This window comes from Lepisosteus oculatus, chromosome 4, assembly GCF_040954835.1.
Source record: "Lepisosteus oculatus isolate fLepOcu1 chromosome 4, fLepOcu1.hap2, whole genome shotgun sequence".
In the NCBI taxonomy this organism is placed as follows: Eukaryota; Metazoa; Chordata; class Actinopteri; order Semionotiformes; family Lepisosteidae; genus Lepisosteus; species Lepisosteus oculatus.
In genome coordinates this window covers 27063121-27077994 of record NC_090699.1, presented here as the reverse complement: position 1 = coordinate 27077994, position 14874 = coordinate 27063121, and the positions used below count along the sequence as shown (strand labels likewise).

Below are 14874 nucleotides of genomic sequence, written 5' to 3'. Positions count from 1 at the left end.
CCAGCCCTTAAATTCTAATTCTGTTATACCTTTGGCGATCATATAGATCAGTTAATGAGGTTTTGTAATTTGCATTTTTGATTTACTTTCTTTTCTGAGATTTTGACAACATTCAAATTCAATCCCATAATCGAATAACTACAATTCCCAGCACCCCCCTATGACAACACCGGATGTTAGGGACTGCTAGGGCTGAGAGGCCGCGATGAGTTGTGGGATAGGTGGGGATGTTTCCATCATGGCGGCTTCCATTTCGGGTTATACCTTCAGTTCTGTGTGTTATCACAGTGCCAACAGCAACTCAGATCACGTATGTATTCCAGAAAGCTTGATATGAATAACAGAGAGTGTATCCTGATAGGACGTGGTACTTAAGTGTGATTATGGTGTTGTATTTCACTGTCGATGACTATCAGGTCTTCTCAAAGTGACATCTTCCTGTATCTGTAAAGATAGTGTCATGGTTAATGCTTGTTGATCCCTGTAGGTGTCTAGGGTAATTTACTGAAGTTACTAGTGGTTTGGGACTATACACGATTTGTTGAATATGCATGTTTTTTTACCATTGTTGTTTATTTTTAGGTATTGAATAAAAGCTTTTTAAAATATTATTACTGTAGTTGTGATTTTTGGATATCTGGTATCTACCTATTATTAGGTACAAAAGGCAAAATCGAGTTAATATATTTCACTATGTCAATTTTTTGTTTTAAAGACGTACATACAGCGTTCATTTGACAACAAAGAGGTTAATTTTTGTGTTCGTGAAGTCTTTAAACTTAAGTAGTTATATTTTAGGAGTTTGTATTAGGCGATTGTTTTTGTATTTACGGGATCATGACGTAGGTATGTTGATTAATAAGGAATGGTAATTATATATTTTCCTAGAAGTTTGTATATTATGAACACAGCTTTGAGTTCCACTTTATTGATTGTACCTGTCTTAAAACACTGTAATCTTATCATTTCCTTATACAAAACCGGAACAGCGAAGGTTTAATATTGCTTCCGTTTTAGTGTAGACAGTATGCTGATTATTACACATAACACGGTATTACAATATTGCCGGATCATGCCAAAACGAATCCGATTAGGATGATAACTAGTTTATATTGGAAATTTGACATAAAATGTATTATGGTCACAGACGGCTACCTCCATGCTTACGTATCTTTAGAAAAGAGAATTTTGTTTTGGTTTCAGCTCCTGGTTTTTCTTTGGGCTTTGGGGGATGAAGAAGCGTTTCGACATTAACTGGAATAAAAAAGTTAGATGCACCATGCGTGACTGTGCACTCAGAACCATTTACATCGTATTCTGAAATATCAGTGCTGTTAGTTTGAAAGCCGTTTTTGTTAAAAAAAAGTACAAATCCTATGACTAGCTTGTATGTTCAACAATTATTATTTTCATGTGATTTTGCACTAAATACAAATAAAAATTCAATGTAAAATGAATTTCCAATTTTACCAAACAGGTCATTTAAGTCATCATTTAAATTGTCAGGCTTTTCGGTATCTCCATTTTTCTTATCAAATACTAGATTTTGCGGATCTAATATGTATGACATGTTCTGTTCAGAATAGCCATTTCAGTGTGGAACTGTTTGTGTTTTTGAAGGAAGGATTTCTGTTGGGAGAAGTAAGACAAGAGGAGACTTTCAGCATCAGTGATTCACAAATCAGCAACACAGAGTTTCTGCAGGTAGTAGGTAAGACCTTTAGTGTTAATGTAGTGCTTTAAGCACATTTCCTGAAATGTTTAAATCCCAGTTTAATATTTAAATAGAAAATCTGTATGCAGGAAAGGGGAACAGTTGTTAGGAGAAAACCAATATATTAATAATACATGCTGTTCACTAAGGTGACATACTCTAACAGGTTTTCCTGGTGGCTACTGCTACTCATTGAATTCTGATGGTTAGAGATTCTGCCTCCTTGCGCTGTAGGGACTACAGACTAGCTCACATGGTGAAAGGAGTAAATGAGTACTTCAGTCCAGACCACTAGGGTGGTAGACTGGGGCATTTTCACAGGTAATTATTCTGTGCCACGAGTGGAAAAAAGTCTGGCTATAGCATTTTCAGCAGTCTCTTAGAAATAACTTTCTTTGAACTACTTTAAAATACATTATGACAGAGTATTGAAGCAGGGACATTTACAGGCGTTTCACATAAGAAGTGCTTTAGGATCCACTATAGTAGTTTTAAAAGGCAAAGTCACACATACAACTGTGTGGCAGATTTAACAGGCACTGAATTAAGTCCGAGATGCCTGACTGCTGATTAGATTCCGTCAAGTAGAGAGAGCACGTTCGATACTAATGCACTGAGTTAAGCTATTAAAGAGCAATTCACACCCTGGCTGTTGTCCAGGAGCCCCTTATTTGATAGATTTTGGTCACTTGAAGCTTGTATTTTAAGTCCCACATGTCTGCTTGGTACAGTACAGCTGACAGGTGCATTGCCAGGTTGTGCTGCTCTGCATCATCCATCTGTATTTCTCTGGAGACAGATGCTTCAAAGAATTTGGTTCTGTATGGTAGCAATAAAGTATTCCTGTGTAAGATCCAAGATCCAGTGCCTAATAAATGTGTGTTCTTTCCTGTGTATATGTTAATATCAAATCCAATTCAATGTCAAATGGATTCGATAATGCAATATTGGAACCTGTGCATGTAGGTGGTCTTACAATGAAATGGTACATGAGTTCAGATTAAGTACCTGACAAAGCTCCTTAAACAATTTGTCCTTTTGTTAATCTTTCATTTAATCTTACTTCACAGAGTTGGAATTGTGAGTTATAGGATGTAACTGTATAAAAAGCCTGTACTGTAGGAATGTAAGTATCTTCGTGCGAAAAGGATCCAGCATAGGAAAAATGTATAATCTTTTTTTTATTCACTCTTTTGTAGAAGTCCATAATCATGAGCCATGTGCACATCTTTTTAGGTAAGGAAGCACGTTTGTTTTCTTAACAGTTGATAAGTTTTTTTTTAAGTCTTCTTGAATGGGATTTAAGAAACTATTTTAATAAATCAGGGGTCTGACATTGGGTGACTTTCAGACCCCTTTTAGATATTTGTCTAAATGTTCATCCAAAAGGTCATTATCTCTTATCTGGTTTTGTATTCTCAGTACAGCTCTAGTTCTTATGAGTGACCTGTCTGAAATGTGGCAAGTAATGTTGTCAACCCTTTAACAAAATATTTACTTCCTTTTAACTTTTTATTTTAGCTTTTATGACTACGCAGGTAAAGTTAATGAAGAGAATCTCAACAGAATTCTCAAAGACAGAAGAAAAGTAAGTTTTTTTTTTATGTCTCAATGATATCCCCTGAAGGTGTTTTGAATCACAGCCATCTTATCTGTGAAATGATCTGACTTGCTTCATAATCTGTTCTGATGTGCAGGTTGCTGTTGTTATTGTATTTGTGATATAAAATGAAACCTTTTATGATAAATGATGGAAGATTGCGAGATTAATCAATGACAAAATGACTAGGATATGTATGCAATTAAAATAAGAAATGAAAGAAGATCATTATCATTCCTGGATATCACTTAATGTTCTTGGAAGTGCATTAATTACACTTTTGCCCTACTATAGGACATATTTACATTGCCCTCAAGGGACATGCAGTTAAATTGTCCAAACAGCATTACCGCAGCAGGTTTGACTTGCTGTGAGCCGTGTTGGTTTTGAAATGAGATGTATTATTCTGCTCACTTCAGGTGGGCGATACGCAGTGAAGGAGCAGGCTGTGTTTGCTGACACTGCTGTGTCCCTGCAGAATGTCATCGGTTGGTACCGCTTCAGGAGAAACACGCAGCAGCAGATGTCCTTCAGGGAGCAGATCATCCACAAGCAGCTGACCCGCATTCTGGGAGTGCCTGACCTCGTCTTCCTTCTCTTCAGCTTCATCTCCACTGCCAACAACTCCACGCATGCGCTCGAGTACGTGCTGTTCCGGCCAAACCGAAGGTAGGCCGCCGGCCAGGGCCCGGTCCACCTGCCGTCAGGCAGACGCTCCGGTCAGATGGTGTTTATTTTATGAGCTGTTACTCAAGCCCTGTGGCCGAGCAACGTAGGAGAGCGGGTGGGAGGCCTCCTCTGAGGGTTTGGCAGGGCGATGATGGTATCGGGTCTCAGCTTGTTATGAAAGCGTCACCCGATTCTTTTAGTAGTCACTTCCTTGGCCCCAGGCAGTCTTGCCTTGTTGTCTGCCCGTTAAAAAAAGAGGTCTTGATTTTCAGTACAAGTGTGTTCTGTCATTGCTCTTTAGTAGTTAAGTGACATATAGAAAACAAATCGGGCGTTTCAGGGTCTTTGTTTTAGCTTAATGCTAAAATATGTTCAATTTTTGCAGTAACAAATATAAAAGGCATTTTCTATCTGCATTGTGTTTTTGCTGCTGCTGTTTCAGTGGAAGCCAAATGCCTTGTTTATTTCCACAATCCTTGGAGCTATCTCGCATCCCGTTTGTGCCAGCTGTGATCTTAATTAAACCACCTTAGTTATATGCAGCATTGGCCTTTGAGTTTGCATGTCATGTATTAAAATGACAGGGCCGCGGAGCTGTTGAAACTCTGCCCGGGGAGATTAAATGCTCTGCTTACCAGCTTGGGCAGCACACTCTGTGTCTCTTGTGGCTTTGGCACAATATTACAGGACACTGGTGGAGAGAACATGTGGTCAGGCACATTTTTACTCCTAAAACCTTACTCAGTGACCTAGGCTCTAAGCATTTGATTTACTCTTATCACACTCGTTGTGTAAAAAAAGAAAAATCTATATTTATCTTAAGGCTTGCATTCTGACTCCACTTCATGGGTCTTTTCTTTATACTCAATCATAATGAAATTAGCAATAGCATGAAGCAGGAAGATAGTCTGATTATAACTGCGTCTGTGTGATTTTATTCAACAGATTTCTCTTTTTACTTCCATGTATAAATGAAGACTATTCACATGTTGATTTAGAATCTGTTCAAGGTGCTTGTAAAGTACAAGAAAGGCTAAGTTATAAAGGGTAGCATTCATTAACATTCCCAAAGAGACCACAATAAATGTTAAACTCCAATTTCTGTTTATTTTTTACTTGTGTTTTTATTCAGCAGGTACAATCAGAGGGTTTCACTTACCATTCCCAATCTGGGCAATACAAGCCAACAGGAGTATAAGGTTTCATCCGTACCGAACACATCTTGGAATTACGCCAAGGTGATCAAGGAGCACGGGTGAGCTGATGTTAAATTTACTCCAGCCAAATGTGTGGACATTCTTTTAGCTCGTGCAAAGTGTGATTATCCATTGAGTAAGGGTGAGGAAGTTATATTCAGGTAGGAAAAATAAAGGTAATATACAAAAGTTAAAATCACAGAGCTTAGTTTTTTTGCTCAGGTAGTCGCTTGCACATTTATTGTAGCTTGTAAGGTTTCTAAGTTCTTTTTAGAATGACTGCTGAAATCTAATTCAGTCATGCATAGTTAGTAAGCAGAGTGCAGAAAAAGTCATACAGTAATTTGTGCAAAATTGTCTGGAGATCCAAATAGGTAATATTGCCATCCATTGATTGATCAAATAAATGTTCTGCCCAAACTAAAGGGTCATCAGTTCCTGCATCATTGCTCACTTCAGTTTTCTTTTTCAAATTTTGAAATAACAAATGATTTTTGTTACACCTTCCAAATTTTGAATAGGCAATGGTGTGTCACGTTTTGGCTCTGAGCTATGATCCCCACAACCGCAAGCAAGTGAAAATGAGGAAGTGTAGGCAGACACCCCCCTCTTCAAACCTTTCAACCTTTAACACGTCACAGGCAACACGATCCTGTGAGAGTTTCAGTGCTGACTGGAGGGCAGGCTCCCACCCCACCGACAGCACCACGTGCTTACAAGTGTCCAGGAGACAGCAGGGGTCACTGTGTCACTGAGAGCCCAGAGAGCCCTGGCTGTCCAGTCCCACCCTGCCCCTGGAGCAGTCTGAGCAAACCCGCTCACAGTTACCCAGCAGGACATGACTCAAGCTCAAGACTCAACCCCCTGATTATAGAGCTCAGCCTGTGGTTGAGACCCCTGCCAGTGCACTTCAGAGTGGTCACAGACAGGCCCTCCCATGCATAACTAACTGTACCAACACAAGTATGTGGAGGTTTTGGATGTTATGTCTGTGTCATTTATTTCTATTTAGGTGTCGGCTGGGTTTGAGATTGTCCTAAACTGAGTTGTAGTAGTTCTAAGCACAGATTGCTAAGAAGGAAGGACTTAAAATGTGAGGAAATGTGAGACAACAAAGTCAAAACTGTTAAAATAAAAAGTTTGTTTGTTTATGTTTAGTATGTTGTAACACTAAGTAAACAGCTTGCCATATTTCACACAGTGCTAAAAATAACAAAAATTGGCAGTGATGTGGATTGCTGTCCTCTTGTTGATTCGACTTGAGAGCCTGCAGCTTCTGTTTTTCGAAAGGCACTTCTGAAATCCACATTTGACGCACAAGTTATTTAATGAATTTAATTAAAGATATAAATTTCTTGCAGTGCTGAATTCTTTGACAAGGATGGGGTAATGAAGGATATCAGAACCATCTTCCAAGTGTACAGTGCGCTACAAGAGAAAGTCCAGGTAAAGTGGTGGTGTATCTAAAGTATAAAATCCTGAAGTTCTTGATAAAAAATTAAGCAATAGGCAATAAGCACTAAGATTGTTTTGTTAGAGGCACAAAATAAATGTATTAGTACCTCTGCTTTATGTATGAGGAGATCATTCTGTGTGCAGTGTCTGGAGGTTATGGTTGGAGAAAGAGATGTGTATTGTACAAACCCTTACAGGAATGTGTCACTGAACCATAGTTATTGGTTGCATTGAGTACATATTCATTTGGCTTTTAAACTTCTGTAAAAGTGTCATTTACTATTTGTGAATGACCCAATCCTGGAATCGTGCTCCCTACTCTCTCATTCAGTTAGAGTTTCCAGTCTGGCATTCTAGAATCCTGAAATTCTTTAGCCTAGATTCATCAGGTTCTTGAGTTCATGAAATGAAATCATAGGGATTTTATCATGTGTTACAGGCAGTGTGTGCAGAAGTGGAGCAGAGTGAACGTGTGAAAGAGAATATTCAAGAAGAAGTGAACAAACTTAAACAGCACATAGCTCTCAGGAAAAGGAAAAATGCAGAGGAGGAGAGGAGTAAGTATTTGCATACACTGTGTTTTTCTGGCTTTAGATTCAAAATATTTGAAAACATTTGCAAAAGATTTGATTTTTTGGTTTAATATACTTGCTTTGTAAGTATGGAATGGATTTCTGAAGTCTCATTATGTCAGCCGGGGGCCAGCTTGTTTTGAAAAACTTGCGACAGTTGGCTGTTGTCTGTAGGATATATTCATAATTAAATGAATAGTACCTTCTTCTGTTTCACTGTGTTTTATTTCTGGATGAATAAACTTTGCTCACATTGAGTGAAAGAACTATGGAAAAAATAACCCAAACTGATTTCACATGTTCAAAAGAACTTTTGGTGAGTGTTGGTGTAATCCATGTATGCGCTCTCTGAAGGCCAGGAGAGGTTTTTAGTTCACTTGATGGTTAATATTTTTTCCAATAATTGTTTTATAAATTTTCTGGGTATGCGAACATTATCGTTCCAGGGCCTGTCTTCACAAAAAAAATATGTATAATTTTTTATATTTTCTCAATTTGTATCCAAGTTGGTAGACACATACCAGCATTTTCAGCCAATGTGCAGGGCCACAGCTTGAGAAATTGATCTTTGACGACAGGACAGAATATTCCATTTCTTGTTTTTTTTTCCTGGAAATGTCTGTCTGGTGAGTGGACACAGTAAGATATATAAGTCATCTGATGGTTTACACGTAATACCCAAGGGATTGGCTTTAGTGTGAGCCACAAACCAGGCTTCTACTGTATAAACTTCCAGAGATATTACAAAATACCAGGCGACATACAATTCTACTTTTGTTTTTCTTCTCCCAGGAGTTCGGGAGGCAGCAGCAGGGCCTGCAGCAGTCGGAGGACAAGCTCCGGTGGAAGATTCCGAGTCTCCTCTCCACTCCAGGGAGGCATTCCCAACTGCTGCGTCGGACCGCCCCGACCCGGAGGAGCCCCTTACCTCAGATGTGCCGCCCCCGTACGCAGAGGTGGTGCCCCGAGACAGCCCCGCAGTGCCCTGCCCCGAGCCCAGCACGGCGCTCCTGCCCCGGCCGCAGGCGGTGGGCTCCTCGGGCCACGTGCCCCCCGGCCTCGCGCTCGGCGGGGCTGGCGGCGCGGAGTATTCAGGAAACGGAGACGGTTCCAGCACTGACTCCTCGGACAGGCGAGCCGCCGGGCAGGAAGACGAAGAGGACAGCAGCAGCGAGTACGAGAACCTGGTCCAGGAGCCCTCGGAGTCGTCGGACAACGAAGTGCCGCCGGTTCCCCAGGCACGGCCCGCAGCACTGAGACCCGATGGGGATGCCCGCAGCTCCCAGGCCTCTCCGATCCGGATGCAGTGAGGCTCCGTGGGGACTGGGGAATAGAGCTTCAGGCGGCCTCTACTGGGCAAGCGATAATCCATTGAAAATGAGGAAGAGAATAGAACTAGAAAAAGAGGATTCAGGGCCCTGAAAATAAAAGGCACGTGCAGATCGTTCTACCGTTTGTTTTTTGGTGTGTTTTAAATTTTGCCCAAATGGAAAAGTTTGGACTTTGATTCCTGGTCTGGGGAGTCAAGCCTGGCTTGGTGCTGCCTTAGTGAACAGAGAGGTTTTTAAAGATTTTATTTTTTGTTTTGTTTTGGGAGGGGAGACACGTTAGAATAACAAGACTCTATCAGTGCCATGTTTTGGTTAGGTTTGGTTATACCAGTAAAACTACTGGAAGGAACACAGGCCCACTCTGTCCTTTGGTGGCAAGTCTGCGGCCACCATCTGTTAATAACCTAGGTAAACAAATCATGCCATTACCTCTTGCACTATTTTGCCTTGTTTTTACATTTATTTAAATGGAAAAGGGAAAATAAAGTTTCTGCGGCCTTTGATATTTTCTTTTTTAAATGAACCAAATTAATGTTTAGCTAGTGATATTTTGTTTCACGACACCTAATCAGAACAAAGAAAGAATATATATTATACTTGCTTCAGCTTGCACGTTTCTTGGAGACTATTTATGTGAGCAGGACTGTTGTCTGCAAAAAATTTTCTCTTACAATTGATAAGTCTGTTAATAATGTGGTTGCCTATTTCTTTAACGGAAGAAAACGTAATGCTAAGGAAAAAATGCACTTCTTTGTTAAGGGGTGTTTTTTTACTTAGTTCAAAGTAAAGTGGTTGTTAATACCATGGCACAATGTTGATATCTTGTTCTTCTCAAATAACACTGACATTATATGCTCTTTGGTGCACTTAAATTTGCTGAATTTTCTATATTTCTTGTGCTTTACCAGTACTGTTAAATTGTGCCACAGATAAGTCTGCTTTACATTAGGGGTGGGATATTAAGTTCACCTTTTGTGCAATGTTTGGGATTTGCTGAACAAGCAGCAATTAACAAATAAGAAGATGCTCTAGTGTGCAGTCTAGTGTGAAGTCTGTTAAAACATTGAAAGCAACATGAGCAAGAAAATCTGCTTATCTCCTACCTGTACTACTGCTGATACTATATTTGCTCCAGTTTAAAGTGAAGAGTTTCTGTTCTGCCGGTTTTGAAAGGGAGGCGCCTTACAGATTTTATGCTGCATTGGAATTTTGTGGTGTAAACCACTTGTTGACAGCTGTAAGCTTCTATAATTCACAGGCCTTTATGGCTGCAAGAGCTGTGAATCAGTGTTCCTTCAAAACAACAAAATCTTATAAAGCTTTGGTGCCTTCCATTTACGCAACTATACCGCCAAATCATGAAAGTGGGAGGACAAAAGCTGGAAAAGACTGATTTATATAGGTTCTTGACATCAGAGCACTGAAAACCTTAGTGAAGGACTAATCCTAAAAAGAGACTATTGGATGACCAATGAACATAAGAGGGCAGGTTTATTCCCAAGCACAAAGTCTGATGACAAGTTACCCAAGAGCATCGGTTGAATGGCTGAAGAAAAGGTAACTAGCTGCATTAAATATTGGATACATTTTTCCATGGATATCTTGATTCAGCCTAAACTTGATTTGTACAGGGTAATAAAGTAAAAATGGTTATTTGGTTTACAGTCTGCTGTTGTTTTGTTCTTCCTTCAACTTTATGAAAAATTAAATGTTTATGTAATATCTAGTGCAAGATGCTTTAGATTAGGGGAGATACTGAGTTCACACCTTTTATGCAATGTTACATACTACTTGAATGATTTAAAATTCACTTTGAGATTTTTTCCATAAGTATGTTTTAAGATATTAAATCATAGATTAAACCAATTCCTCAATCAATAAGTAATTCAGGTATTAAAATACTGCAAAAGAGCATTCCTACATCTGGATCAAAATTCTAAAAACAAGACTCCCATCTGCTAGTCAGTAGTACATTAGAAAAATGATCAATGTAAGGAGACACTTAGGCCCATCTAACTTCAATTCAATTCAACTTTATTGTCATTAAACTTACACAGGTGCATAGTATAATGAAAAGTGTTTCTCATTAGTTACTCAGGTGCAGTATATAAATAGGACAGAAGATAAGACAATAGACAGTTACACTTATGTGGTTGGTAGTAATGTAGTTAATTCATCTACTGATATTTCGCAAAGAAGCCAAGAGATCACCTCCAGCATCATGGCTGGGTAACTTGTTCCATACAACACAATGCTTTGCATAAAGAAATGTCTCCTGTTCTCATATTCAAAGTCACTTCCCTGTAACTTCCATTTTGTGCCCTCTGGTTTATGTCACACTGTTATTAGCTTGTCAGTGCAGGATATTCTTTAGTTTGCAAAATGTATTTGATGAGACTGCATCAATATCTTTTTTTTGTATTGAGAGGACCAACATATTCTAAATGAAGACTTACTAGTACATTGTTCAATTATAAGTTTAGTAGAACTATACATTCTACATATTTACTACATTTTCTACCATTCTGTATGCCTATATCTTTTTATAAGTAGAATATTCAAGCCTGGTGTTCCCCTTCATATATAATTTACTATATATTTTTCATTTTGCGGGGGGGGGGGGATTATATTGTGGCATCACCTGCAAACTTTATTAATTTACAAATCAAAATAATTGATATTAACCTGGAAGAAAGTTCATACAAATTGTTTTGGTACTTTTGCGTGTACAACCCTTTGTCCCCAATCCATTTGATATCCAAAGCTCCCCAACACTTTTGTGTACATAATAAAATGACCCTAACATGCAAGAAAAGACAGACCAACCTGAGGTTGCAAATTAAAATAAACTATAATATATCTTTTTTATAATCATTTATATCTTTTAGTTTTGCATCAATGAGAAATATCAAAAGGTGTCTTTTAAAAGCGTTTTACATAACATAATATACATTATGTTATGTATATTAAGCAAGTACTTAAACTTGCTGGCCTACAAACATTACATAAGTAATCCTTTATTAACTGAATAGGTGAACTCCTAGTTCTGTACAGTCGTAGGTCCAGGATTCTTCTGCTCTCCACGCCCCTCACTATCCATGTAGGTCTGCATAGATCTCCACAGTGCTCGGATATTCCCTTCTCCAAAACCTGACGCCCCCTTCCTCTCGATCAGCTCCAGGTAAAAGGTGTCCTTAGCAAAAATGGGCTTCGTGAAAACTTGTAGGAGGTATCTGTAGGTAAAGATAAACAGAGACGATGAATAGCCTTCATGGGGGGCAGGACCATCTGTTTCAGTGCTGCTTCATTCTAGTTTAATTTTCCTGGCAACGCCTCAAACACTGGGAGTAAGTAATGGTCTGATAGGCAATTACAAACAATCCATACTTGGAAATGGCAATAGGACTGCAATACAGAGAAAGAAGGCATCAATAATGTTAATGGTTAATGGTGGTTTTCTACAACAATAGATTTAAGCCATTCTTCTAATAACTGGTGTGAGTTTGTACAAACCGATTGCTATTGCAATAATAAGGAAATCATTCTATCTAGCAATTTAAGCAGGTGAGAAGAAAAAACCAACAAGAAAAGTAAAACGTAAGTAATGTACTTAAACTTGCTGGCCTACAAACAGTAGGCTGCTTTATCACTTGTAAAAAAAGCAAAACAGAAATGTCAGAAATAAATTAAGTCTAATTCTTAAAATGAAAAAAATGGGTCTCACAGAAATAAAACTTAAATCCTGAAGGGGAATTCTCTAAATGGTCAGCCTTTCCTTAACAATTAATGCACAACTGCATACCGAAAATACCAACAGCAAACGAAGAAGAGCCTGAGTAAGCACACTATAAAGGTCATTCGACCAGATGAAGCCAGTGATACCTTTTGTTTTTATTGGCTGTATCCTGACAAAGGGAGTTTGGGTCAGACGGGTCTTCACATAGCTCTGTGTCCAGCAGGATTCCATACTGGGACAGCAGCTGGGGGTCATAACCTGCCTCCACAATTTCCTGCTGTTTCTCCACCTGCGAAGACAGATGAGCACACAGCGTGAGAGATGACCAGCTGGCTAAACAGCTGCCGGTGCAACTGCATCAAAATGAAGCATATACTTCCACATTCAAGGTGTTTTCAAATACGCACCTGATCCACAATTTAAATGCAACAGTATGTCTTTTACATAGATACATACTGTATGTGTAATATTTTAAACAGGAAGAAGATGGGATTGTTGATTGAGTAATTTTGTTGCCTGGGATAAATTATGGATCTCAAGCGACTTAATAAAAACTATTTAAAAATTGCAAGAACAGTGAACAATACAACCAAGCACCACATGATTAAAAATACTACACAATTCTCCTCTAAAACCTAATTTTGAGGTCTGAATCAGTCCAGAGAAGAGCAACCAGACACATTCCTAGGTCAAAGGAATGTCTGTCCGTGCCAAAAGAACTTTAGCTATGAACAGAGAAGACAATGAGGGGACCCGACTGAAGTACTCAAAATCCTCAACGGGTCTGAGAAAATCAGCCCAATGGACCACTTTAAAATCAACAGGGAACCACGAACCACAGATGTCGCACACAGGAAAAAAAGAGGAAGAAGATTTAGAAAACTTCTGTACAGGGTTAGTCAAAATGCTGCCAGCAACTTTGACAGTTCATTACAAATTAATTACATGGGTTTCATTATAACAGAGAACAACATTTCTCCACAGGTGACGCCATTGTGGATACTGTGTGACTGCAGCGCCATCTATGGAGGAGGAGAAAAAACTTTAGTTAAATACTTGCCATTTATACTTGTCAAAACATTTTGACTAACCCTGTATACAAATCTGGAACAAACATGCCTGGCATGTTAATGCCCTGGGTTCTTTCAAGCAATGGCTAGATGAAATTTTCAGAAGCCAAATGAGCTTGAGGGGAAAAACAGCCACCTGTTGTTTGTAATCTTTCTTGTGTTAAAGGTCAGGGATGCCATACCTGATGATAACTTTGGAATGTTTTGTTCACATTTTCTTCTTTTTTTTTTAACTGTTTAGAGTACTTGAATAAAACCATCAGAGTTTGGTGTTGCCTTTCATAAATGTACTGCATATACATGGAATTCTAAGCAGTTTATTTTCCATTATTTTGCAAAGATGCAACACTGGATGAGAAAAGGAACTTCAGTTTTGAAAATTCTTAAACATCTTTTCATTGAAGCAGCAACGAGGTGGCGGCACAGGGCTTTAGTGGTTAGTATTGCTGCCTTGCTACGCTGAGTTCCTGGGGTCAATGCCAGACCTGTGGTACTATCTGTATGGAGTTTGTATGTTCTCCCCATGTTTGCATGGGTTTCCTCCCCTGTCCAAAGACATACTTTTAGGTTAATGGGCTTCTGGGAAAATTGGCCCTGGTGTAAGTGTCTGTGTACTGGTGTCCCATCCAGGGCGTGCCCTGCTTGCCAGAATAATTAATAATGAATTGCTTACACTTATATAGTGCTTTTCTGGACACTCCACTCAAAGCGCTTTACAGATAATGGGGACTCCCCTCCACCACCACCAATGTGCAGCATCCACCTGGATGATGCGATGGCGGCCATAGTGCGCCAGAACGCTCACCACACATCAGCTATCAGTGGGGAGGAGAGCAGAGTAATGTAGCCAATTCATAGATGGGGATTATTAGGAGGCCATGATTGGTAAGGGCCAATGGGAAATTTGGCCAGGACGCCGGGGTTACACCCCTACTCTTTTCGAGAAACACCCTGGGATTTTTAATGACCACAGAGAGTCAGGACCTCGGTTTTACGTCTCATCCGAAGGACGGCACCTGTTTACAGTATAGTGTCCCTGTCACTATACTGGGGCATTAGGACCCACATAGACCATAGGGTGAGCACCCCGTGCTGGCCCCACTAACACCTCTTCCAGCAGCAACCTTAGTTTTTCCCAGGAGGTCTCCCATCCAGGTACTGACCAGACTCACACCTGCTTAGCTTCAGTGGGTTGCAAGTTGCGAGTTGCAGGGTGATATGGCTGCTGACTAGGCTCCTGAATAGGCTCAGGTTCCCCCGCAACCCTGAACTGGAAGTAATGGTAAGAAAATGGATGGATGGAAGCATCAAAGTGTTTGCCTGCAGAGTGAGGGGTGTTTTCTTGCAGAGGTCCCACCTCGCTGTAATAGGCTGGTGGGGGAGAGAAGAAGTGCACTCCAGCCTTCGCCAGGGTGTGGGCGGTGGAGACTATGTCCTGAGTATACAGCCCAACGTGAGCGATCCCAGGTCCACTGTGCTGCTCCAGAAAGCTGTCCACCTGGTTCCTCCCTGGGAAGAGCACACATGACAG

At 39.9% G+C, this 14874-nt stretch overlaps 2 protein-coding genes across 3 annotated transcripts in view; one reads left to right on the top strand and one right to left on the bottom strand.

Moving 5' to 3' along the window:
- The first annotated feature begins 200 nt into the window (after positions 1-200).
- On the top strand, positions 201-10201 carry abraxas2 (abraxas 2, BRISC complex subunit). 2 transcript variants are annotated; one of them, XM_006630518.3, is made up of 9 exons: positions 201-310; positions 1621-1711; positions 2914-2950; positions 3236-3302; positions 3793-3983; positions 5119-5238; positions 6541-6625; positions 7074-7191; positions 7999-10201. In XM_006630518.3, the coding sequence occupies exons 1-9, from the start codon at positions 206-208 to the stop codon at positions 8514-8516; spliced, it is 1332 nt and encodes a 443-aa protein (XP_006630581.2). In that variant the 5' UTR covers positions 201-205; the 3' UTR covers positions 8517-10201. The 2 variants fall into 2 exon arrangements, with proteins under 2 accessions (XP_006630581.2, XP_015202429.2); XM_015346943.2 differs by having other exon boundaries at positions 202-310; positions 5116-5238.
- Positions 10202-10550: 349 nt separating this feature from the next.
- The window catches only part of hpdl (4-hydroxyphenylpyruvate dioxygenase-like), a 6976-nt gene continuing 2652 nt past the window's right edge, over positions 10551-14874 (bottom strand). Inside the window, exons 3-5 of the mRNA XM_006630517.3 lie at positions 14701-14852; positions 12420-12562; positions 10551-11770 (exon numbers count right to left, since the gene is read on the bottom strand). Coding sequence (XP_006630580.1) covers positions 11578-11770; positions 12420-12562; positions 14701-14852 — 488 coding nt within the window. The 3' untranslated portion in view covers positions 10551-11577. The remainder of the gene's footprint in view (positions 11771-12419; positions 12563-14700; positions 14853-14874) is intronic.

Excerpts from the sequence above, each read along its gene's own strand:
- abraxas2 (XM_015346943.2), top strand. The coding sequence starts at position 206 with ATGAGTTGTGGGATAGGTGGGGATGTTTCCATCATGGCGGCTTCCATT. Across the intron at positions 2,951-3,235 it reads CCATGTGCACATCTTTTTAG|CTTTTATGACTACGCAGGTA; the intron begins GTAAGGAAGCAC and ends TTTTTATTTTAG. Across the intron at positions 3,303-3,792 it reads TTCTCAAAGACAGAAGAAAA|AATGTCATCGGTTGGTACCG; the intron begins GTAAGTTTTTTT and ends GTGTCCCTGCAG.